The 25,412-nt window shown below is 42.2% G+C and overlaps 1 protein-coding gene across 1 annotated transcript in view; it reads right to left on the bottom strand.

The window, feature by feature from the left end:
• Positions 1-25,412, bottom strand: part of LOC144491828 (S-arrestin-like) — a 47,416-nt gene that overhangs the window by 3,770 nt on the left and 18,234 nt on the right. Inside the window, exons 7-14 of the mRNA XM_078210120.1 lie at positions 21,860-21,927; positions 20,532-20,667; positions 18,745-18,829; positions 15,424-15,496; positions 12,690-12,827; positions 8,458-8,535; positions 6,433-6,456; positions 3,417-3,467 (exon numbers count right to left, since the gene is read on the bottom strand). Of these exons, the coding sequence (XP_078066246.1) occupies positions 3,417-3,467; positions 6,433-6,456; positions 8,458-8,535; positions 12,690-12,827; positions 15,424-15,496; positions 18,745-18,829; positions 20,532-20,667; positions 21,860-21,927 (653 nt within the window). The remainder of the gene's footprint in view (positions 1-3,416; positions 3,468-6,432; positions 6,457-8,457; positions 8,536-12,689; positions 12,828-15,423; positions 15,497-18,744; positions 18,830-20,531; positions 20,668-21,859; positions 21,928-25,412) is intronic.

The following is a 25,412-nucleotide window of genomic DNA, read 5'->3' as shown; positions in this document are numbered from 1 at the left end:
GACCCATCTATAACCATCTTTGCCTTCTGTGGGCAAGCCAGTTCTGGATCCACAAAGCAATGTCCCCTTGGATCCCATGCCCCCTCACTTTTTCAATATGCCTTGCATGGGGCACCTTATCAAATGCCTTGCTGAAGTCCATATACACTACATCTACTGCTCTTCATCAATGTGTTTAGTCACATCCTCAAAAAATTCAATCAGGCTCGTAAGGCATGATCTGCCTTTGACAAAGCCATGCTGACTATTCTTAATCATATTATACCTCTCCAAATGTTCATAAATCCTGCCTCTCAGGATCTTCTCCATCAACTTACCAACCACTGAGGTTAGACTCACTGGTCTATAATTTCCAGGGTTATCTCTTTCTTGAATAAGGGAACAACATCCGCAATCCTCGAGAACCTCTCCTGCCTCCATTGATGATGCAAAGATCATCGCCAGAGGCTCAGCAATCTCCTCCCTCGCCTCCCACAGTAGCCTGGGGTACATCTCATCCGGTCCCGGTGACTTATCTAACTTGATGCTTTTCAAAAGCTCCAACACATTCTCTTTCTTAATATCTACATGCTCAAGCTTTTCAGTCCGCTGCAAGTCTGCACTACAACCACCAAGATCCTTTTCCATAGTGAATACTGAAGTAAAGTATTCATTAAGTACCTCTGCTATTTCTTCCGGTTCCATACAAACTTTCCCACTGTCACACATCTTCGCCTCTTATCCCTCAGTTCCATCTATTCCGCTTCTCTCCATATCCCTCAACCCATTATCTCTCTAGAAATGAATCTGGTTGCTTCTCAACTCCATTGAGTCTGCTCATTTCCACTATCCAATATTATTACACAACACAACTTTTCACATGTGTCACCCAGCACATCTCATAGAACTTTCTTTATTCTGCAAGGAACGACTAAAGTAATGCAGATGAATAGTTTGCTATGGCGGAGGGTTCAAATCTCAGGGGACACGAGTTAAAAATGATGCGTTTGGAATAAGAAAGGAAGTTGGAGGAATTTTTTCAGTCAATGAATGACTACCTGACTTGAATTACCAGATGGGACATTGATGTGGACATTGATGTGATGGGAATTGCTGAAGGGCCTGTTTCCTGTGCTGTACTGTTCTTTATGGGACATTGATGTGGGCAGTACAAATCAAATTGAGACAGTGTACAGATGATTGTTAGAACATAAAGCTTTGTGCTAAACTCCTCAGAATGGGAATCGGGCAGATGAGAGTTTAAAGTGATGTCAAACTCCCTCTGATCGCGGCAGTGTGGGGCCCAGAAGATTACAACCCTTAGGCCTCTCGCCAGTTGGCTATCCAAAATTGGCAGGAATCAGCAGAAGGAAAAAGATGTCAGGCACCAGGAAACTGATGGCCAGGGCCGAAAGGCTGTTAGCTAGTGATAGGGATAGGGTGGGGGAGCATGGGGAATCCGTCTGGAGGTTCCTGCGATCTGGAGAGCAGGAGCCCAGTTTTTCCTTACGGGATCATAGAATCATAGAAACCCTACAGTGCAGAAGGAGGCCATTTGGCCCATCGAGTCTGCACCGACCACAATCCCACCCAGGCCCTACCCCCACATATTTTACCTGCTAATCCCTCTAACCTACGCATCTCAGGACTCTAAGGGGCAATTTTTAACCTGGCCAATCAACCTAACCCACACATCTTTGGACTGTGGGAGGAAACCGGAGCACCCGGAGGAAACCCACGCAGACACGAGGAGAATGTGCAAACTCCACACAGACAGTGACCTGAGCCGGGAATCGAACCCAGGACCCTGGAGCTGTGAAGCAGCAGTGCTAACCACTGTGCTACCGTGCCGCCCTGTGGGATGCTGTGGAATATTCTCCTGTCCCCCATGGACCCTTGAGGAAAGTAGGAAATTTTAAATTTGTATTCTCTTTGGATCACTTGAGATTTTAACTCCTCACTCCGCTCTTCAGCTGACATGGAAGTCACAATGTTACTCGGGCCTCAAGTTAAAATAGCAGTTGAGGCCAATGATATAATCAGATCTCGATCTACAAATTTAGATATGGAGGTGATTTGCTGGTGATTTTAGAGGGGAATACCCTCAGCACTTGCTCAGAAGAGTAGTGGAAAATTGAAGACATTCAGATGTCTCCCGGATGATTTTCAGTGCCTATTCATTAGGTTCCTGCCAAGTGGCAAGATCAAAATGATTCTTTTCCTGACGGCAATATGGAGACCTAGTTCCACAGAAATAGTGTCAGCTAGTGTCTTACTCAGTTTGATATATTTGAGTCCAGCAGTAAATTGTGCCATATTATTTGGGTGTGATAGGCATTACAACTGAGTCTGAACCTATCCTCAATACAGCCTGGACAGTGGTCGAGACTAAGCTCTGGCTGATATATTTCTCCAATTTTCATTCAGGGACACGGAGATGAATTGTACGCTGTCCCCATCCAGGATCAACCAGCTCAGCAACACCTTCCAGTTGTGTGTGGCTCAGTGTGACATCAGGGCACGACATCTAACACTGAGTCAATTGGGGAGGGCAAAGTCTTCCATTAATATCACTAACAGTCTAATCTATTCCTATAAATAAAACTTCTAATGAAGGCCCAGAAGAGGTTATTCTGCACTTCCACTCCTTCCCTGTGGGGGAAAGTTGTGTTTGCAGGTAAATGATAGCCATTTGATTTAGAGATTCTACCTCAATCTCATTACAAAATTCCCATCCAGATTCCCAAATCACATCTAGCATGCAGTTCTTGAGGCCTGTGCAGTACATAGAATGTCTTATACATATTAGTAATAACATTGATTTCATTGTTAAAGTTCAATTTGTTTTACTTAAGCATATTTCATCGAATAGCTTGCTTACTATATTAGTAGTGTCCTTAAAAGGGCACTTAAAGTGTTGACTCGTATCAGATGACACTGGGCCAACTCAGTCCCACTCCTATTGGTCAATGAAATATTACAATGACATGTAATCTCTATGGATCGCTCATTTAGCCATCTTCTCCCCATTCAATACCAACCCAAAAAATTCCAAGGTAGATTTCCAAGCATTCTTTTCCCTGTGCTTGGGAATGCATCCAAATGGGTGGATGTGGTAGGACTTTCACAGGGACCTCTATAGAGAGCCTGCAGTGGTCCTAGGACTAAGCTGAAGAAAATAGGTGGCTGCAAATGAACATCCCTTTTTCTTTCACAAACACCATTTCAGATCGTGGGGGTTTTAGAGTGTTGCCCTTCAGTATTAGTCAGAAGGCCCTGCAGGTTTCTGTTGCACTTCCTGTCTCTATCTCTACACCCAGTGCAAGGCCTATCACATGGTCAACTCTGGGTAGCGTTAATGCATACACTATTTTAGCAAGCTATGGAGAATGGCTATTAGGAGCTCGATTCCACAATCTCTTATTGACAGTTGATACCCACCAGGATTGGGATGCATGAGTAGGAAAGGTATTTCCACTGTGACATCACTGCAGAAGGAAAAAAGTATCAGCAAATGAGGCTTTAAAACATCAAACTGCAATCACACTGGGTTACACATTAATGACTTTGACTAATCAGTTATCAGGTGCAAATTTCCTCTATTCACTGAAGGGATTCACAAACTTGCATTTATATCGAGTCTTTAATGACCCCCGAAAAAAGCTTTACGCCAAAAAAGCATTTTTGAAATGTATATTCACTGTTCTAATGTAGGATAATGCTGTGGGATCTACAAACAGCAATGGAATAAATAACTAGATAGTTTTCTTATAGTGCTGTTAAGTGAGAAGACATCAAATGAACACCCCTGCTCTTTTTCAATTTGTGTCATGTGATCTATCTATCTATTACGTTCACTTGGATGTTTAACTGGTTATCCTAAAGACTGATCCTCCGCTGATGCAGAACCCCCTCATGACTGCACTGGTGTCATAGAATCCCTACAGTTCAGAAGAAATAGCAGGCCATCTGGATAAGAATGGTTCGATTAAGCAGACGCAGCATGGATTCGTGAGGGGAAAGTCGTGCTTGACGAACTTGTTGGATTTTTATGAAGATGTGACTAGTGCGGTTGACGGAGGGGAACCGGTGGATGTGGTGTTTTTGGATTTCCAAAAGGCATTTGATAAGGTGCCTCACAAAAGGTTGCTGAAGAAGATTGGGTCACACGGAGTTGGGGGTAGGGTGTTAGCGTGGATTGGGGATTGGCTATTCGACAGGAAGCAGAGAGTCGGAATAAATGGGTGCTTTTCTGGTGGGCAGATGGTAACTAGTGGCGTGCCGCAGGGATCGGTACTGGGGCCTCAACTATTTACCATTTATACAGACAATCTGGAGGGGACTGAGTGTAGAGTAACAAAGTTTGCAGACGACACAAAGATAAGTGGAAAAGTGAATCGTGTGGAGGGCATAGAAGGTCTGCAGAGAGATTTGGACAGGCTGAGTGAGTGGGCGAGGATCTGGCAGATGGAGTATAACGTTGACAAATGCGAGTTTATTCACTTTGGAGGAAATAATAGGAAATTGGATTATTATCTAAATGGAAAGAAATTACAACATGCTGCTGTGCAGAGGGACCTGGGGATCCTTGTGCATGAGACGCAAAAACCCAGTCTACAAGTGCAACAGGTGATCAAGAAGGCAAATGGGATGTTGGCCTATATCGCAAGGGGGATAGAATATAAAAGCAGAGATGTCTTGCTGCATCTGTACAGGGCATTGGTGAGGCCACAGCTGGAATACTGTGTGCAGTATTGGTCCCCTTATTTGTGGAAGGATATATTGGCCTTGGAGGGAGTGCAGAGAAGGTTCACCAGGTTGATACCAGAGATGAGGGGTGTTGATTATGAGGAGAGACTGAGCAGATTGGGTTTGTATGCGTTGGAATTTAGAAGGCTGAGGGGGGATCTTATAGAGACTTATAAGATAATGAAGGGGCTGGATAGGGTAGAGGTGGAGAGTTTCTTTCCACTTAGAAAGGAAACTAGAACTAGAGGGCACAGCCTCAAAATAAAGGGGGGTCAGTTTAGGACAGAGTTGAGGAGGAACTTCTTCGCTCAGAGGGTGGTGAATCTCTGGAATTCTCTGCCCACTGAAGTGGTGGAGGCTACCTCGTTGAATATGTTTAAATCACGGATAGATGGATTCCTGATCGGTAAGGGAATTAGGGGTTATAGGGATCAGGCGGTTAAGTGGAACTGATCCACTTCAGATCAGCCATGATCTTATTGAATGGCGGGGCAGGCTCGAGGGGCTAGATGGCCTACTCCTGCTCCTATTTCTTATGTTCTTATGTTCTTAAGAGGCCATTGAGTCTGCACTGACTGGGCTCAAGAGGATAATTTTCACCTCCTTGCCTGGACAATCATTTGGCAGAACTCAAATGGCCACCTGTTGTAGAACCAAATCAACGGGATGGAAATCAAGCAGCTTCTACAAAGGCTGGATGATCCACCCCACCAGGTGACTAACCCCAGTTAGAGTAGAAATTACATCACTTCTCTAGAATGGAGTTTGAACTCAACCTTCTGGCTCAGAGATAAAAGTAGGGTTTAGATACCAACAGTACTTGCCAACTAGGAGGCTCCATAAAGGCGCTCTGAATCTTGGCACCTGATCACAAGACATTGCATCATGATACGTGATGCATGTTCCAGCGACACTCAGCACAGAAAGTGTTTGGGTTTGACTGTACCATCTGACAGTGATGTAGGCACAGGGAAATGCAGTGAGTAACAGATATAGGCTACATTGTCTGTATTTATATATCATGCATGATGTCCATTATCCCCTATTCCTCAACATTGTGCTCTGAGTTCTTTAGCCTCCATAAACACAACTTGCACTGTTGCCCTGTAACTGTTAGACACATTGACTGAGAATAGAAAGCTTCAGTTAATATGCTTCCACTGGCTCGAAAAAATGGGCTAAATGTCCTCCTACTGTGCTGTCTTATGATTCTAAGTTGGAATGTGGCGATTATTAAAACAAATCATTCAAAAACAAGTTATTGGATCAGTCAGGATATGAAATATTTAGGATGATTAGGTTAAATGCATGTTTCAGATCATCTTTCTATTTAGTTTTTATATTCATTCATGGAATGCAGGCATCACTGGCTAAGTCAGCACTTATTGCCCATCTCTGAATGGCCTTGAACTAAATGGCATTTCAGAGGGCATTTAAAAGCCAACCACACATTGTGGATCAAGAGTCACATGTAGGCCAGATCAGGTAAGGATGGCAGATTTTCTTCCCTAAAAGATATTAGTAAACCAGATGGGTCTTTACAACAATTGACAATGACTGCATGGTCATTATTAGACTTTTATTTCCATGTACTTTGTTGAATTCAAATTTCACCATCTGCCGCGATGGGATTTGAACTCAGGTCCCTAGAGTTATAATTAATTTAAGAATAACTATTGATAGGTACAAGTGACATTACTTCACCTGGCTGTCAGGTCACCCAACACGCTGCAAGAAAGAAACAACAGCAAAGTTAGTATTTTGCAAAAATGTCTAATACATCTGAATTCATTTTAGACAATTCTTGCTTAACTACTTTGCACAGAAGGTGAAGAATGTGGGGAACAGATTAATCATAGACACAGTGGAGAGTGGATAGCATCAAGAGGGTCCAGGGAGTGTCTCCAGGTTTGCAACCCAACACTAGAAGTTGATGAGACTAGTTATTCACAAATGTGAAAAATCACCATCAACCTCCTATTGTATATCAATGGCCTTTTAGCTTAAAGCCAATCTGATGGATAAAGGCTGCTAAGCATGTGACCAAAACTAACTTCTGATGCTGAGATTATGTTATCCCAAGATCCAGAAGAAAACTGAGCAGACTGCAGAAAAAGGATGTACTATCCTTGCCTTTAAGAACCATCAGTCATCAGCCAGTTTGAGAACCAGATTCTGAAACCAACTGCAAATAATCAAGCAGCCAAAGTACTTAAGCTGCTCCAGTTTCAACATTCACCCAAGATCCAACTTTCTAAATCATAGAAGCCCTACAGTGAAGACGACCATTTGGCCCATTAAGTCTGCACAATTCTCTGACAGAGCACCTTACCCAGGCACAACCCTCACCCTATCCCTGTAACATCGCACATTTACCATGGTCAATCCACCTAACCTGTACATCTTTGGACTTTGGGAGGAAACCGGAGAACCAGGAGGAAACCGATGCAGACACAGGGAGAACATGCAAACTCCGCAGGCAGTCACCTAAGGCCAGAAGCGAATCTGGGTTCCTGGCACTGTGAGGCAGCAGTGCTAATCACTGTACTACAATGCCGCCCATAACATTATTCAATTACAAGAAACCTCACAGTCTGTTGGGAACCCTTCACTTTATAAGACCCTCACTTCAACTTTAATTCATCAAATCCATCCAAGAAACCATAGGCTTGCCATGTGGGAGACTGGAAATTGTAGATCAGAGACTGAATTAACTATAATCTCCAGAAGTGTACAATCTTTATCTGTATTGCTGAAAAAAGAGACAGTGTCAAAGAATTACACTGACATCTAATTTATGATCATCAGTCAGGCTGACAGTGTGGTTCACTGGTGTGTGCTAGAAGCTACATTTATTCACACACAGGGCCTTGTCCTTTACAAACAGAAAAATAATGTCCACACATTGCACCTATTTCAACTATACAAACGCTTGGGGTACAGCCATTCCCTGGTTCATCCCCCATAGAAGTGTCTCGATTAATTATAGTAAACCTGCCTGGTTTGAATTTCAACAAAAGTGAATAAAAGTTCACTATTCCCTGGGGCATTTTCCATGGCATTGCCTCCGTCAATCAGAATCTTCATGCCAACTATTTACATACAGTAAAAATTGTCGTTCCCTTAAATTTAATATCTTACACACTTATCCTGATTAGTGCATGACAAAAAGCTGTGACAGAATGTTGCTATTTTCAGCAATATTCAAGTTCTGTACTACCAAGTGACTATCTTTAGTTGCATTTAGTCTTTGTGTACTTCCATGAGACCAAGTGTGCGATGTTGCATCAATTCTGGGTAAGTATGCGAAGATAAATATCATCTTTATTTCAAACTCACAAAAGCCTGCTGCTGAATTGTTTAGTTGGAATACACACTTCAACGTTACAGAAGACACATCTCTTTCTATTTAAAACAACATAATTTTGGGCAGGAATAACTTCTGTCTGTAATGGTTACCGCTAATCCAAGTTTGACAATTTAGGAAGCAGCGACTGTAGTTTAATTAGATTCACGTTGAGACTCAAGTGTTTTATTCAGGAAAGAGTTCAGACACTTACGGTGTGGATTATATCTCTCAGTGGATATGAACATAATAAAGACAACCTTTTATCAACCAAAATAAAAGCTGTACATAGGACCAGATAGAGATATAACAAGACTCAATTTAGAATGCTGAGTATAAAATGGTCCTGGGAATTTAAAGAAATGTTGATTCACATCACTCACCCAGGAATTGACAAGCTGGCTTTCATTACATAGGACACCAATATGCCCTGAACATCCCGATCAACTCCTTCCTTTAAACTGAAGCAGAGAAAAGGCAAGTTACTCTGGTGTTAAGGCAATTTAAATATCTTTAGCAAATCTTTGTCACTCCTCAGATTCTGTTCTTGGTCTAAAGTGTCCTTAGTGGTGAACTGAACCCATTGCTTTCACTACCTGACTTGAAGCCAGCATGTTACCATGTTGCCAGTAAAGAGGTTGTAATCCTGTGTCACCTCTTCATGACTTGGGACATTAGTGCTGTACACTTTATGAATGATGCTTGATTCCCCCAGTAAGAACTCAAATCAGATTTCTCATACAGTGTAGTTTGTGCACAAATGTGAAAATGCAGTGGGAGTGGGGAATGGATCATGCAGTGCATATCATCCTGGCCTTTCACCTCTGGGATTTGCATTCAAATGTAGTGCAGAGCCAACACAAATGGGATTAAATTTGATAAACCCTGTGGCCTTTACAGGGGTAATGATGCAGCAATTAACTTATGCCTATCGATTGCAATATAAGTAGCCCATCAACTCTATGCAGCTTGCAGATTTTCATGGTTGCAGAAGCGGCAATCATTTGCTGCACTGTTAATTGGCTGCATAGACCAGAGCCCAGTATCAAATGTCTGGCACTACTCAAAACCAGTCTGTATCTTTTAAAGGACGGGTGGATTGTGACTGCTCATGGGCTGAGATCATTTTGAATATCATGCTGTGGAAGAATCAAGAGTAAAACAGCTGACCACTGGGGAAACAACCTTTCAGTATCTACCCTATCAAGCCCTTTCAGAACCTTATATGTTTCAACAAGATCATTCGTACATTCTTCTAAACTCCAATGAGTGTAGGCCCAATCTGCCCAAACTTTTCTCATAAGGCAACGCTTTCAGCCAAGGGATCAGCCAAATGAGATGTGGGGTGGGCAACACGGCATCTTTCAGGCAATCCTTTGAGGGCTACGTGATTGGGTCAGACCCCATGGAGAGGCCACGCGGGAAGCTGAGCCAATCGGGAGTAAGGGCACACATCCTGGGACGGGGAGGATCCTTGGTTGTAGCCAGGGAGAATAGAGTAGACATGTGCATTAGTTCTGTCAGACCCTTGTTGGAGCCACAATGAGTCACATCCCAAGTTACTACATGAACCTTCTTTGAACTACTTCCAATGAAAGTATATCCCTCAAGTAAGGAGATCCAAACTGCAATAGTATTTTAGGTGTGGTTTCACCAATGCCCTATACAGTTGTATATGACTTCTCTACCGCTATACTATACCCCCTCTGCGATAAAGGCCAACATTCCATTAGCCTTCCTAACCTACTATATCTGCATGCTAACATTTTATGATTCATGTACAAAGACACCTAGATTCTTCTGTAATGCAGTATTCTGAGGTAAATAATAAACTACTTTTCTATTCTTCCCACCAAAATAGATAGTCTCACATTTTCTCACATTATACTCCATCTGTTAAATTTTTTGTCCATTAATTTAATGTATCAATATCCTTTTGTAGACTCTTTGGGCAGGATTTTCAAGCTGTTCCCACCATTAGGATCCTCTGATCCCACTGACAGCAATTTCCCACCACAGATTCCCCAGCAGCAGAAGATGCGAACAACAGGCAACCCTGTTGACAGCGGTTGGACCAGAAGATCCCGCCACCAGCCAATGGAGGGCCGCCTCTGCTACATGATGGATGGGGAGGGGGGGGGGGGGGGGTGGAAAATCCAATCCTTTGTATCCTCCTCACAACTTGTATTCCTTGACTCAGGCAATTGGCTTCAAAGATTGGCCGGCAAAACTCTAATGAAATAATGGGTTGTCTTTGAAAAATGAGATAGCTTCGATATTGTCGAGGGCGATACCCACAAGGAGGAAAGGTGGGATAAACAAATCCAGAGCTTCCTGGGTGACAATAGCAATAGGGAGTTAGGTAAAGCAAAAAGCATGCATATGACAGATGTTAATCAAATAACACAACTGAGAACCAGGTAGAATGTTGAAAATTTAGAGAGAAATAATAAATAAGAGAGGCAATGGATATTAGAAGAGGCTGGCAGTTAACATAAAATGATATACAAAAGTCTTCTATAGGCATATAAATAGTAAAAGGGGGAGTGAGTTGAATGGGGTTCGAAAAGGGGAGTTATGAATGGATAAAAGCAAAATACTCTGGATGTTGGAATCTTTGCATCTTTCTTTACCAAAGAAAAAGATGCTGCCCCAGTTATGCAGAAAGAATTAGTCAGACACTGTATGGAGTAACAATTGAAAAAGAGGAGGCATTTGAGGGAAGCATGTGTAGAAATTGTGGAAATGCTGGCCTTAATCTTCCAACCCTTCTAAAAAGCAAGGATGGTACCAGAGGACAGGTGAATTACAAATGATACATTTGGTCAAAAATATGTAAGAATAAGTCCAGCTACTATTAGCCAGTTAGTTTAACATTAGTAATAGAAAGATTTTTTGAAATGTTAACTTGGGAAAAATAATCAACAGTCATATAGACAAATCTGGATTGTTTAAGGAATGGCAGTACGGACTTTAAGGACAAATTGTGGTTAACTGACTTGATTTTTTTGATGAGTTAACAGAAAGGGTTGATAAGGGTCACGCAGCTGATGTAGTGTACATAGGCTTCCAAAGGCATTTGAGAGGGTGCTCCATACCAAACTAGTCAGCAAAACTGTGTAGTATAAAGGGTTAATGTTGAATATATAAACACATAGTCTACATTATCAAGATCGTGTGATAATTGAATATGGAGAGAGATAGTTCTTGGTCATTGTGCAGAGACTGTTTCATAAATAGTTTGCATAACGTTAAATAAAATATAGAGTTTGCTAACAGTATCGCCTCCAGCCTTATTGGTAAATCCCTGACCATGATTATCACATACCCCAGACCAAAACCAACAATAACAAAAATGAGAGATTTTGGAGCAAAAGGGACAGTGGCAGCATGGATCCAAAGTTGGCTGGGTAACAGGTAACATATGAAGAACCGCTGTTTTTAGGACTGGAGGAAATTATATAGCAGAGTTCCCCAGAATTAAAACCACCACTTTCTTTGATCTATATTACTGAATCTTTGGTAATTTCAAATTTTGTAGGTGACACTTAGAAGTATTGTGAACTGTGATAGTGGAGCGATAGTGATAAACTTCAAGAGGACTTACACAGGCTGGTGGAATAGGTGGACAAGTAGCAGATGAACTTTAATTTAGAGGAGTGAGGCATGATTCGTATTGGTGGGAAAAATGAGGAGAGGCAAAATAAAATAAAGGGTACTGTGGTAGAGTTCTAAAGGGGTGCGGGACCTGGGTATTATCATTGAAGGTGGCAGATCAGGATGAGAAAACAGTAAAATATACCCCATACTGGACTTTATCAATAAGAGCAAGAAGTGTAAAAACAAGGAAGTTATGATAAATCTGTATAACTCCATGGTTTGGCTCAACAGGATCATTGAGTCCAATTGTGGGCGTCGCATTATAGGAAGGCTGAAGAACTTCAGTTATGTGAACACATAGGGGAAGCTGGGGCTATTCTCCACGGGAAACAGAAGATAAAGAGGAGATTTATAGCAACTTTCAAAATCATGAGGGGTCTGGACAGAAAAACTATGGAAAAACTGTTTCCATTGGTGGAAAGGTTGGGATTCAGAGGACAATTATTTAAGGTGATTAATAAGAAATGGCAACATGAGGAAAAAACTTTATTATTCAGCAAGTGGTTAGGATCTGGAATGCACCATGTGTGCCAGAGACTTGTACAATTATCTGAAGTTAAATGTTTGCAAGGCTATGAGGAAGAAGCAGGGAGTGAGATGAGGTGAGTTGATCTTCCAGAGAACCAGCATTTACTCAACAGGTCAACTGACCTCCTTCTGAGCAGTAACCATTATATGAATGTAGGCTCCCACCCCTGCCATTCTGCCAATGTCTCTGCTGTTACTTGTCAGCCAACCAAGCCCAGACTGCTGCTACCCAGGCCAAGATGGTGCAGTCTGAAGCTGATCTATCCAGGCTCAGAGCAACTTGACCTCCCTCCTTCACATTTGTTCCACATCTATCTCCCTTCCACCTCCAGTCAATCTACCCTCCTTCCATCTTTCTCTGCACTGCCTCTCCCTTTCTCACACACTCCATCACTATTCCTCCCCAAGTCAAACCTGATTCCCTTACATGGTGGAAGAAGCCAGGTTGCTGTCCTCCTGTTTGATTCTGCCATCAAGGGCGATGCCATGCTTGTTGCGGTTGTTGGCCAGTAATGGCAAGAGCACGTAGGTCTTAGAGAACTTGGAACCTGAAGCAATCTGGTCACTGAATAAAAAGAAAATGTTTAGAAACACAAACCTAATCAACTATAACCAAACATCCTCTATGCTACAATACATCCAGCCATACCTTTCTGAATACTACCTGCCAAACTGTGACGGGTCCTCACCACCCTGAGCTACATCGCGAAAATACTTCTGAAAGGCCTGTTGGACATACTGAAGTCACAGGTATTCACACAATTGTGTTGTATCCACAGGATGCAAGAGAATTGTGTCCCTCATTTCTATCCAGTCCCAAATCCAGATGGATGAGACTTTGGATAATTGGCAATATATTGGGTTTAGAAATTCCCACTACTGCAGGATTTTCTCTTTTCAGCCCTCTAAAACCTCAAACTGCCTACAGTACCTAAGAATCACCAAAAAAAAAGTATCTGGTTAAAAATCAGACTCGTGGTTACCCTAATGTGGTCAGGCCTGGCATCTTACACTACACGGAGGGAAAATGGTGACAACCTGATGTACCACAAGAATTAGCACTGGGACCCTAATTCTTATATACATAATTGATATAGATCAAAATGCGGGAGAATGTTAAGCAAGTTTGCAGGCAACACCAAGATGGTAGGGTGGTTAAGAGGGAAGAAGATGGTCGTAGGTTACAAGGAGATATAGATGGGTTGGTCAGATGGGCAGAACAGTGGTAGATAGTATTTAACCCTGATAAGTGCGAGGCAATGCACTTTGGAAGAAGAAACAAGATGAGGGAGCATTTAATGAATGGCAGGACACTGGGAAGCTCAGAGGAACAGATGTATCTTGGGGTACTTATTCACAGATCCCCGAGTCGGCAGAGCACATGAATAGGGTAGTTGAGGAGGCATATGGGACACTTCATTTTATCAGTCATGGCATAAGAGTATAAGAACAAGGAGGTAATGATGACATTGTACAGAGCATTGGTTAGGCCACAGCCAGTGTATTGTGTGCAGTTCTGGTCAACTCACTATAGGAAGGATGTGATAGCACAAGAGGGGATACAAGATAGGTTCACCAGGATGTTGCCTGGGATGGAGCTGTGAGCTATAAGGAGAAACTGGATAAGCTTGGATTGTTTTCTTTAGAGCAGAGAAGGTTGAGGGGGGGACATGATTGAGGTGTATAGGATTATGAGGGTATGAACAGGATGAGTAGGAAGCAGCAGTTCCCCTTGGTTCAGGAGTCAATCACGAGGGGACATAGTTTTAGGGTAAAGGGCAGGAAATTCAGAGGGGATGTGAGAAAAAATAATTTCACTCAGTGGGTGGTGGGAATCTGGAATGCACTGCCTGGGTAGATAGTGGAGGCCGGAAACCTTACAACCTTTAAAAAATATTTGAATGAGCACTTGAAACATCATGACATTCAAGGATATGGAAGTGCAGGAAAATGGGATTAGCATGTCTTAGTGGTAGTTATTGTCAATGCAGATTCAATGAGCTGAAGGACCTTTTCTGCACTGTATGATTCTACGACACTATCTGTGTTCTTTTGATAGGGAATGTTATCTTGGGATTGGTGGGTCCCTATAGATGGGATGCACTATGGGTGGCACAGTGGCAAGCACTGCTGCCTCACAGCGCCAGGGACCCAGGTTTGATTCCCAGCTTGGGTCACTATCTGTGTAAAGTTTGCACGTTCTCCCCGCGTCTGCGTGGATTTCCCCCCGGGTGCTCCGGTTTCCTCCCACAGTCTGAAAGACATGTTGGTTTGGTGCATTGGCCATGCTAGATTCTCCCTCAGTGTACCCGAACAGGTGCCGGAGAGTGGCAACTAGAGGATTTTCACAATAACTTCACTGCAGTGTTAATGTAAGCCTACTTGTGACACTAATAAATACATTTTAAACTGTATCCTCTCAAAGGAACACAATCTCATTGAGCTCACCGTCCAGATTATACAGGGCTGATAGGGGTAAAATGGGACTTTAATTTGTGACCATAGACAACAACTGTTAGCTGTGTGTTCTTTAACTGTGGTGGGTGGGGGGCATAGTAGCCAAGCCTGAACATGACTCCTGCACACAACTCCTTTCTACTAACGGACTTTAATGTTGATCAAGCGTTTGATCCTTGGATCATTTTCTCCTCCTCAGCACATGGATCTTAAGGCTGATTGGACCAACTTGGCTACCAGCTGAACACATGCTGGGTTCTTCCTGATCTTACTTCAGGGGAAATCCCAGAGATATAGCATCATTGCTCAGTTGCTTCACAGTTTCCACCAATCCCCCATCAACCATTCAGCAGGAAAAAAGAGCATAGGAATCAGAGTAGACCAGTCAGCTTTTGAACTGGGATTGGGTGGAGTGGAGTTTTTGTTTCATCTGCTATAGTGGTCACTCTATGGCACTTCAGCCAACTCACAGTTAACTCAAAGAGCTGTAGACTGTCTATTGCATCCTCACCATCCAGACATTCCTGGAGGATCGAGTGCATACTACAGGGCTCCAGAAGTCCCATGTCCCAGCCATTTTGCATGGTTCCTTTTATTCTACACAGTCGAGGCTGTCCCACAGAGTTCAGGTCATTCCACAGGGTTTTTATCATCCTTGACCACCCACTGAGGTTCTCCTCATGCTACCAGAATGCTTTACTTACTTTGATTCCACCACAGTAATCTCCTCAGCATATGTATCATTCGAGTACAACACCACATTAGTTGATTGTACAGCTGAGAACAAAGAAAAGATATTCAGACCCACTAAACACTCAGTATTTGTAGCTGGTAAAATCTTTCATATTCTGAGATAAAAGGCCTGATTTTAACTCGCTGTAAGTGAATGGATTTCGAGTTAGAATTGAGCCCTTCAAAAAGTTTCAGAATTTGTAGAGGATATGAAATTGGGGGGAGGGGAGGGGGTGGGTGGGTGGGTATAGTTTATATGGGGGCAATATACATGAATATGCAGAATGGGAACATAATTAGCAAATAGGTACATTTGAGGCAATACATTTTGGTAGGAAAAATAGGGAAACCACAAACTGCTTTGATAGTAAGAGTCTAAATGGGCAGAGAGATCTGGGGGTACAGATACATAAATAACTAAAACTAATGATACAGGTTAATAAGGCCACTAAAACATCTATAAAAATACCGAAGTTCATTTCCAAACAAGCTAAATTGAAAGAGAGGGACTTTTGTAAAGAATCTTTGTTAGTGTGTATTTTTAGCACCCTCTGTGACTAGTTTTACACAATAGATGTAGAGGCATTGAAAAAGATACAAATAATTTCTAGAACAAGAAAGGAATACTTAAATTCATATAGTGCCTTTCACAACCTTGAGGCACCCTAAAATGCTCTTCAGCCAATGAAGCACCCTTTGAATTGTAGTCACTGCTACAATGTAGGAAACAAGACAGCCAGTTTGTATCCAGTAGGCATTCACAAAGAGCAATGTGATAATGGCCAGATAAATGTTTCTTCAATGTCTTGATTGACGGATAAAGGTTGAGCAGGAGACCTGGTCTTCCATCTACAAATGAGATGGCTGAGGAGTGACCTGGTAGTAGTCTTTATTCTGAAAACATATGCTAAAGTAGACATAGAGAAGTTGTACTCATTGTGATAGAAAATTGGGACTATAAACATAAAGTCATTAAATAATCTAATAGGAAATTCAGAAGAAACCTCTTTAGGTAAAGAGTGGTTTGAAGGTGGAACCTGCTATCACATGGAGTTGTTGAAGTGAATAACATTGATATTTGAAGGGGAAGTATGAAGAAGAAAGAAAAGAGGGAGATGTTGATGGGTTTCAATAGAAAAATGTGGGAGCAGGCTCTTGCAGAGCATAAGTGCCAGCTTGGGCTGAATGACCCTTTTCTCTGCTGGAAGTGCTACACCATTCTATATAAAGAAGAGAGAAGGTAAGGAAAGAATTGAGAGTTGTTTTTGTGTGTCTGGAACGACTAGTTTACACTTGGAAAATGTTAGGTTTCCACTTAAGTTTCCATAATGTTTATATACAAGATGTGTCCAAAATAAGATGAATCAATAGTGACTTGCTGTACTGTCATCTGCTTGCACTTTCTAGCTGTCGTTTGCAGTCAACATCTTCTCCTGTTGCCACGTGATGGTATGCATCAAGACACACATTAGGGTGTTTAACAAGTGCTCATTAGTTAGCACTGTTTACTTAGTCCCCCAATTCATTGCTGTTTCACTAATCCCACAATGTTCACTCAGAGGCTTGTTAGTAACCACTTTACAAGAGACACACGAGTTAACACCGTTTACTCAAAGATTAGTTAGCATTGTTTACTCAGAGACTCGTGAGTAAATACTGTTTAACCACCTTTTAACATACTCAGAGAATCACTGGTTCGATCTATTTACTCTGAGACTAACTCATCCAACATTGTTTACTCAAGAGACTCATTAGTTAGCTCTGTTTACCCAAACACTGCAAGAAATCTCACAACACCAGGTTAAAGTCCAACAGGTTTATTTGGTAGCAAAAGCCACTAGCTTTCGGAGCGCTGTCCCTTCGTCAGGTGAGTGGGAGTTCTATTCAGAAACAGGGCATATAAAGACACAGACTCAATTTACAAAATAACGGTTGGAATGCAAGTCTTTACAGGTAATCAAGTCTTAAAAGGTACAGACAATGTGAGTGGAGAGAGCGTTAAGCACAGATTAAAGAGATGTGTATCGTCTCCAGACAGGACAGTTAGTGAGATTTTGCAAGCCCAGGTAAATCGTGGGGATTACAGATAGTGTGACATGAACCCAAGATCCCGGTTGAGGCCGTCCTCATGTCCTGTTTGTGAATAGAACTCACACTCACCTGACGAAGGGGCAGCGCTCTGAAAGCTAGTGACTTTTGCTACCAAATAAACCGGTTGGAGTTTAACCTGGTGTTGTGAGACCTCTTACTGTGTTTACCCCAGTCCAACGCCGGCATCTCCACATCATGACTACCCAAACATTACCAGAAGAACATGAGGCTTTGGAGAGGGTACAGGAAAGATTTACTAGGATGTTGCCTGGTATGGAGGGCATTAGCCATGAGGAGAGGTTGAAGAAACTTGGTTTGTTCTCACTGGAACGACGGAGGTTGAGGGGCGACCTGATAGAAGTCTACAGGATTATGAGGGGCATGGACAGAGTGGATAGTCAGAAGCTTTTTCCCAGGGTGAAAGAGTCAATTACTAGGGGGCGTAGGTTTAAGGGGCGAAGGGCAAAGTTTAAAGGAGAGGCAAGTGTTTTACACAGACAGTGGTGGGTGCCTGGAACTTGTTCCTGGGTGAGGTAGTGGAAGCAGATATGATAGTGACTTTAAGGGGTGTCTTGACAAAAACGTGATTAGGATGGGAAGAGAGGGATATGATCCCTGGAAGGGTAGGGGGTCAGTGCAGGCTTAGAGGGCCAAAGGCCCTGTTCCTGTGCTGTAATTGTCTTTGTTCAAACACATCCTGATGCAATTATACACACAGTATAATTTCTTGCTCAATCATATTTCAAAGTTAGGGAAGTGTTTCACTTTGTACAAGAGTCTTTGAAGTCAGTGGAAGGGATTAGCAATCTCAGAGAGGAAGTGCTGTCCAGATGTTTGATCTTGGGACATGGGCAAATTGCTGAATTTACCGTCCACTCGTAATTACTTGGAGAAGGTGATGATCCTTCTTCTCAAACTTTGCAATGCACTGCATCACTGAGTGCCTTGAGAGGCCTTAAGAATGGTAACAGTCAACCCTACAGTGTGGGGAACTACAGTTACATGTGGGCTGGTCCAGATAAGAGTGGCAAGTTCTCTTATCCAGGGAGCCAGTTATGTTATTATGGCTATTTTGTGGTCACTTTTCCAATACCGGTCCATAAATGACCAGATTTGTCAAATTCAATTTTACAGCTTGCTATGATAGGATTTGAATTCATGACCCCCAGGGTTGAGAGTCCATAACCACGACACCACCATACCTGATACTCTGACACCCTTCACATCCTTGTTAGAATTATTTGTTACTTCAACAGTGACAGTGATGGGATCCCCGTGGCAGTATATCTGAGGAAGGAATATAATCATTAGCTCAAGGGTTGTCCTTTGGGTTTCACCTTCTCCCTTTTTCAGGGAACCAGGCTTCTCAGTTGCTGCCCTGCTCCAGTGACTCATCCAAATCTCGTCCTCCTATCTGAGCCTGGTGAGGCTATCCAGCTGCCAGGACACCACAACCAAGCCCAATTCCATGCTCACTTGAGCCTCATGGTCACAACTGGAAGAATCATTGGATAGTGGCTGGGAGCAGGTAAACAAGCTGAATTCTTCCCTCCAGTGGCACTATTTGATTTGATTTATTGTCAAATGCATTAGTATACAGTAAAAAGTATTGTTTCTTGCGTGCTAGACAGACAAACTACACAAAGGCTAATTGTAGTGTCCCAATCATTGCCTTGCCTGAAATCAGCTCACTGCGGTTCAGATCTGAGATCCCCTGCAGCTTAGTTGGAAATTGGATTTACCAACCAAGCTATCAGGGCCAGACATATCCGTTGAAATGGTCGTCAGTACCAGTTTATCAGGGTAGCTTTCCTAATGAGCTGATAAAGACTGTAAAGGCAGTCAGGTTTTTCAAGCAGAAAGCTGAGAGTTTCAGCTTTGGCTTGACATTGAGGGAGAATATAGAAATATGGTTTGGAGAGATTTTGTTTAAGCCACTGATATGGAGAAGCATGTTCATTATTTTCTATTATAACATCAAAAGAATTAATGCCCATTAAACTCTATGTCTGATCAAAATGATCACTCTGTACTTTGACTTGCTTTGAAGTTTGGAGGGACAGTAAATGATAAAATAAGAGCAGGTTGGGAGTCCAAACAGACAAACCATTGAGAGCTTGTCAATGTATAAAGCTGTAGTCAGATCCTGTCCACAGTTCTGCATTCAGTTCTAGGCATTGCACCATACAGAGTTTGAAAAAGTTCGATACAGATTCACCAGAATGACACCATGGCTTAAAGGTTTACATTATGAAGATGGGTGACAGAAATGCATTCCCTTGCATCTTGAAGATAGAGGTTTATTTGATGGGGGAAATGAAGGAAAGGGGACATAATCTTAAAATTAGCACTGGGCCATACACCAGTGAAAAGAAGAAACACTTTTTCCACACAGCAGAAATCTGGAGCTTGTGTTGGTATGAAGATAATTGCAGCTGTCAAGCTTGAGAAAGATTTTGTTAGCAATTGCTATGAAGGGATACGGAACAAAGGCGGGTAAATGAGGTTGAGGTACGGATTTAAAGGAATAGCAAAGGACCTGCTCCTCTCCCCAACTTCCTTTTGAAACACATTTTCTTCATCTTTCAAGAATGAAGCATTGTTTTCATAGAATCATAGAAACCCTACAGTGCAGAAAGAGGCCATTTGGCCCATCGAGTCTGCACCGACCACAATCCCACCCAGGCCCTACCCCCATATCCCTACATATTTACCCGCTAATCCCTCTAACCTAAGCATCTCAGGACTCTAAGGGGCAATTTTTAGCATGGCCAATCAACCTAACCCGCACATCTTTGGACTGTGGGAGGAAACCAGAGCACCCGGAGGAAACCCACGCAGACACGAGGAGAATGTGCAAACTCCACACAGACAGTGACCCAAGCTGGGAATCGAACCCAGGTCCCTGGAGCTGTGAAGCAGCAGTGCTAACCACTGTGCTACCATACCGTGCCGTTTTATTTGTGTCTTCTGTCAGGTATTCCCTTACCTCTTTATTCAGAGTTGCAGTCAGGTGGAGTGGCTCGTTTGACATCAGGAAATGCTTGCTGATATGTGCAGTTGGCTGTAGCCCAGTCCGATCTGGAGCATATTGTATTTTACGGATAGTCAGACGCACAGAGCTTCTGAAAAAATAAAGAGGAAAAACAAGACAAGTGAGCACCAACAAGTTCGCAGAAAACATGACTCAAACTAAAATTAAAAGCAAAATGTCATGAATGTTGCTGGATTCTCATGAAAACCTCAGTGGTTCACGGATATCATTCAGGGAATAGATCTGCCATCCTTACCTGATCTGTCAGCCCACATTGTGTGGGTGATTCTTAGATATCCAAATCAAAAGAACAAATTAAATACTAACTTCTATTTATATAGTGTCTTTAACATAGTAAAATCACTTCACAGGAATGTTATCAAACAACATTTGACACTGAGGCACAAAAGGAGTTATTAGGTAGATGACCAAAAGCTAACCCAAGGAGGAAGGCTTTGTGGAGTGTATTAAAGGAGGAAAGAAAGTTAAGGAGTGGAGAAATTAAGGAAGGGAGTTCCAGAGTTTAGGGCCTTGGCAGCTGAAGGCAGGAGTGGCAATTAGAATTGCACACTTTAAGTTCCCTCTACACTGTTCCATCAAATCTCCCAGGGCAGGTACAATATGGGATAAATACGGAATCACCATTCGAACACACTACACTGTCCTTACAATATTCTTAACTACGTGACCAATGAAGCATTTTTCCTTTTCTCACACTATCATATGTGATTTCTTGAAATTGCCAACTGAATGTCCATCGGTGCTGAATCAGACATGGTCTAGCGTTGTGGGCCATTGCTTTCTGTGAATGAGACCAACACTAACCCTGATTAAAAACAACCAATTTCATCTCTTTAGCTTGGACTGGATTTGACCATAGTCTCTGTGGTGAAAGGTTAGCGTCTAATCTCACTCCCTGTACTACCAAGTCCTCAAGTTACTAACTAGATGAGGCCCAGTGTGTGTTTCACACCGTACAGGTAGTAGCAGGTAGTTTATAGCAAGGAACTAAAGGTTCAATGAATGGCAGCTCACAATGTTATGTCTCTGCCCATCACTGTTCCTGTTTCAGCTGGTAATACTCAAACCATTAATTGAACAGATTGCTGCAGTCAATTGGTTCAATTATGTGCTGCACAAGGCACAAAGCAATAAGTTGCTGTATTGTAGTGAATGTGTTACAGCTATCACAACGGTGTTAGAACTTGAATCTTCTCACAGACTAAGAAGAATATATCAGGGTCAATCGCCTTCTAGAATGTAACATATTCCTATTTGTTTACCTTTTACGGATCTTATCCTCCAAACTGTCTACGCAAAAAGCTAGTACCTCAAAATCAACGGAACAGAACTGCAGAGAAAGCAGAAAGATCAAGAATCAGAGTTATCCATTACAAAAGGTAGGCGAGGTTACACATTTGTGATTCACGATCATTCTCGGGTACAGGTTCATTGTACTAGATCATGCTAGGTTACATAAAATTACACGGAATATACAGCACACAGACCATTCAGTTCAACTAGCCCATGCTAGAATTTGTGTTCCAGTTGAACCTTTGCCCACCCTTCTTTATCTAACATAGAAAATAGGAGTAGGCTAATCAGCCATTTGTGCCTGCTCTGCCACTTAATGTGATCATGGTTGATTCTCTTTCTCAACCTCATACTCTAGGACTCTCCCCATATTCCTTGATACCATTAGAGTCTAGAAATCTATCTAATTCCTTCTTAAATATATTCAGTGATTTGGCCTCCACAGTCTTCTGTGGTAGAGAATTCCACAGGTTTATCACCTTACCAGCATAACCCTCTTGTATGTATCTAGCATCTGCTTAAGTACACCTCGACCTTTCACCTCAACTACTCCTACGTACGAGCAAGTTTCAAATTATTTTGGTGAAATAAACTGTTATGAATTCCCTATTTAATTTCTTTGTGACTACCTTCAATCGATAATCTCCAGTTTGCTCCACTTAGAAACAAGAAACTGAACACTAATGAGACATCATAAAGACAAGGGAATAATTGAAAGGAACTCAGACTAAGTGGATGGAAAGTAGGGAAAGTATGACAAGGAAGAATACAAAGAGACTAGGACTAGATAGTCTGTGACCTTTATTGACCTATTATCCACAGGGATAAAAACGGTAAGTGCTGGAAATACTCAGCAGGTCTGGCAGCATCTGTGGAGAGAGTTAATGCTCTAAGTTGAATATGACTTTACTCTGTCAAAACTCTCATTTTTAAAACCATTGTTTGGTCTCCCCTTACCATGTCCATTGCAAGGAGAACAGTCCTAACTTTTCCAACTCCTCGCCCTAACTGAAGTCCCTTAGCCATGATAAACTTCCATTGAACACTTTCTAAGGCCTTTCCTGAAGTCTGATGCCCAGAATTGTCCACAAAATTCCAGCTGAGGCCTAACCAGTGATTTAGTAAGTTCCAGTCTGATCTCTTTCTTTTTAGATTCTGTGCCTCCATTAAAAAACCCAAGTAACTCATATGATTCTTTCTTAATCACATTATCAACTTGACTCACACCTTTAATAATTTGTGTATATGCTCCCCAAGGTCTCTTTGTTCACCTGATTTAAAATAGTCTCATTTATAGTACACTGCCTTTCTATCAAAGTCTGTCCAAAGTGCTTCTTTTAGCATTTCTCTGTATTGAACCATATTTGCCATGATTTTGCCCTATTCTGTCTGTGACATCCTGAAATTTCCAACTATCTTTATGACTATCTACCACTTGGTCAAGTTTTATATTACCTGCAAACTTTATAATGCTGCTCCCTATGCCCGAGTCTGGATCGTTTATAAAAGTTGAAGAATGATGGATTCCAAAGCAAACCAATCTGAAAAACTTCCATCTGCCACCAAGTCTGCTTTTTACACTGAGCCAATTCCATACCCATACTAAAATAAAAGCAAAAATACTGTGGACTCTAGATGTCTGAAATACAAGCAGAAAGCACTGGAAAACTCAAAGACTGGCAGCATTTACGAAGTGAGAAACAGTTAATGTTTTGAGTCCAAATATTACTCTTCCATCAGGTTCCAAAGTCGAACCATGCAGACTCAAAACATTATCTATGTTTCTCTTTCCACAGATGCTCCCAGACCTCCTGAGCTTTCCAAAATGTTCTGTTTTACTCCACACCCAGACTATTACTTCCTCATAATCTATATTCCATCTTCGTAGCAAGTCTCCTGTGTAACATTTTGTCAAATGCCTTCCAGGAGTTCTCATCAAAGGATAATCCAGGAAATTATAGGTTGGTGAGCTTAGTATCAGTGATGGGGAAGCTTTTGGAGAAGATACTGAGGGACAGGAAGAAAATGGACTAGTAGTGACAGGCAGCATGGTTTTGTACAGGGAAAGTCACGTCTCACCAAGTTGCTTGAGTATTTTGAAAAGGTGACAAAGATAACTGATGAGGGAAGGGCTGTGGATGTAGTTTACATGGACTTTAGCAAGACATTTGACAAGGTTCCACATGGCAGACTGATACAAAAACTAAAATCACATGGGATTCGGGCTAGATGGATACAGATCTGGCTTGGTTATAGAAGTGGAGATGCCGGTGTTGGACTGGGGTAAACACAGTAAGAGTTTTAACAACACCAGGTTAAAGTCCAACAGGTTTATTTGGTAGCAAATGTCATTCGCTTTTGGAGCGCTGCTCCTTCGTCAGATGGAGTGGAAATCTGCTCTCAAACAGGGCACAGATACACAAAATCAAGTTACAGAATACTGATTAGAATGCGAATCTCTACAGCCAACCAGGTCTTAAAGATACAGACAATGTGAGTGGAGGGAGCATTAAGCACAGGTTAAAGAGATGTGTATTGTCTCCAGACAGGACAGCCACTGAGATTCTGCAAGTCCAGGGGGCAAGCTGTGGGGGTTACTGATAGTGTGACATAAACCCAACATCCCGGTTTAGGCCGTCCTCATGTGTGTGAACTGATAGCCAAGTTCCGCACACATGAGGACGGCCTAAACCGGGATGTTGGGTTTATGTCACACTATCAGTAACCCCCACAGCTTGCCTCCTGGATTTGCAGAATCTCAGTGGCTGACCTGTCTGGAGACAATACACATCTCTTTAGCCTGTGCTTAATGCTACCTCCACTCACATTGTCTGTATCTTTAAGACCTGGTTGGCCGTAGAGATTTGCATTCTAATCAGTATTCTGTAACTTGATTTTGTGTCTCTGTGCCCTGTTTGAGAGCAGATCTCCACTCCATCTGATGAAGGAGCAGCGCTCCGAAAGCTAATGGCATTTGCTACCAAATAAACCTGCTGGACTTTAACCTGGTGTTGCTAAAACTCTTACTTGATTATAGAAGACAGAGTAGTGGTGGAAGGTGTTTTTTCAGAATGGAGATCTGTAGCTGGTGGTGTTCTGCAGGGATCAATGCTGGGACCTCTGTTGTTTGTAGTATATATAAATTATTTGGAGGAAAATATGGGTGGTCTGATTAGTAAGTTTGTGGATGACACGAAGATTGGTGGAGTTGCTGATAGTGCTGGGGATTGTCAGAGATACAACAAAATATAGATAGATTGGAGACTTGGGCACAGAAATGGCATATGGAGTTCAATCCAGACAAATGCGAGGTAATGCATTTGAATTATACTGTAAATGGCAGAACCCTTAGGAACATTAACATACATAGGGATCTGGGCGTGCAGGTCCATAGTTCCCTAAAAGTGGCAACAATGGGTGGCCAAGGTGATTAAGAAGGCAAATGGCATGCTTGCCTTCATCGGCCGGGGCACTGAGTACAAGAGTTGGGAAATCATGTTGCAACTATATAAAAGGTTGGTC

This window comes from Mustelus asterias, chromosome 3, assembly GCF_964213995.1.
Source record: "Mustelus asterias chromosome 3, sMusAst1.hap1.1, whole genome shotgun sequence".
NCBI lineage: Eukaryota > Metazoa > Chordata > Chondrichthyes > Carcharhiniformes > Triakidae > Mustelus > Mustelus asterias.
This window is presented reverse-complemented; position numbering and strand designations above follow the sequence as displayed.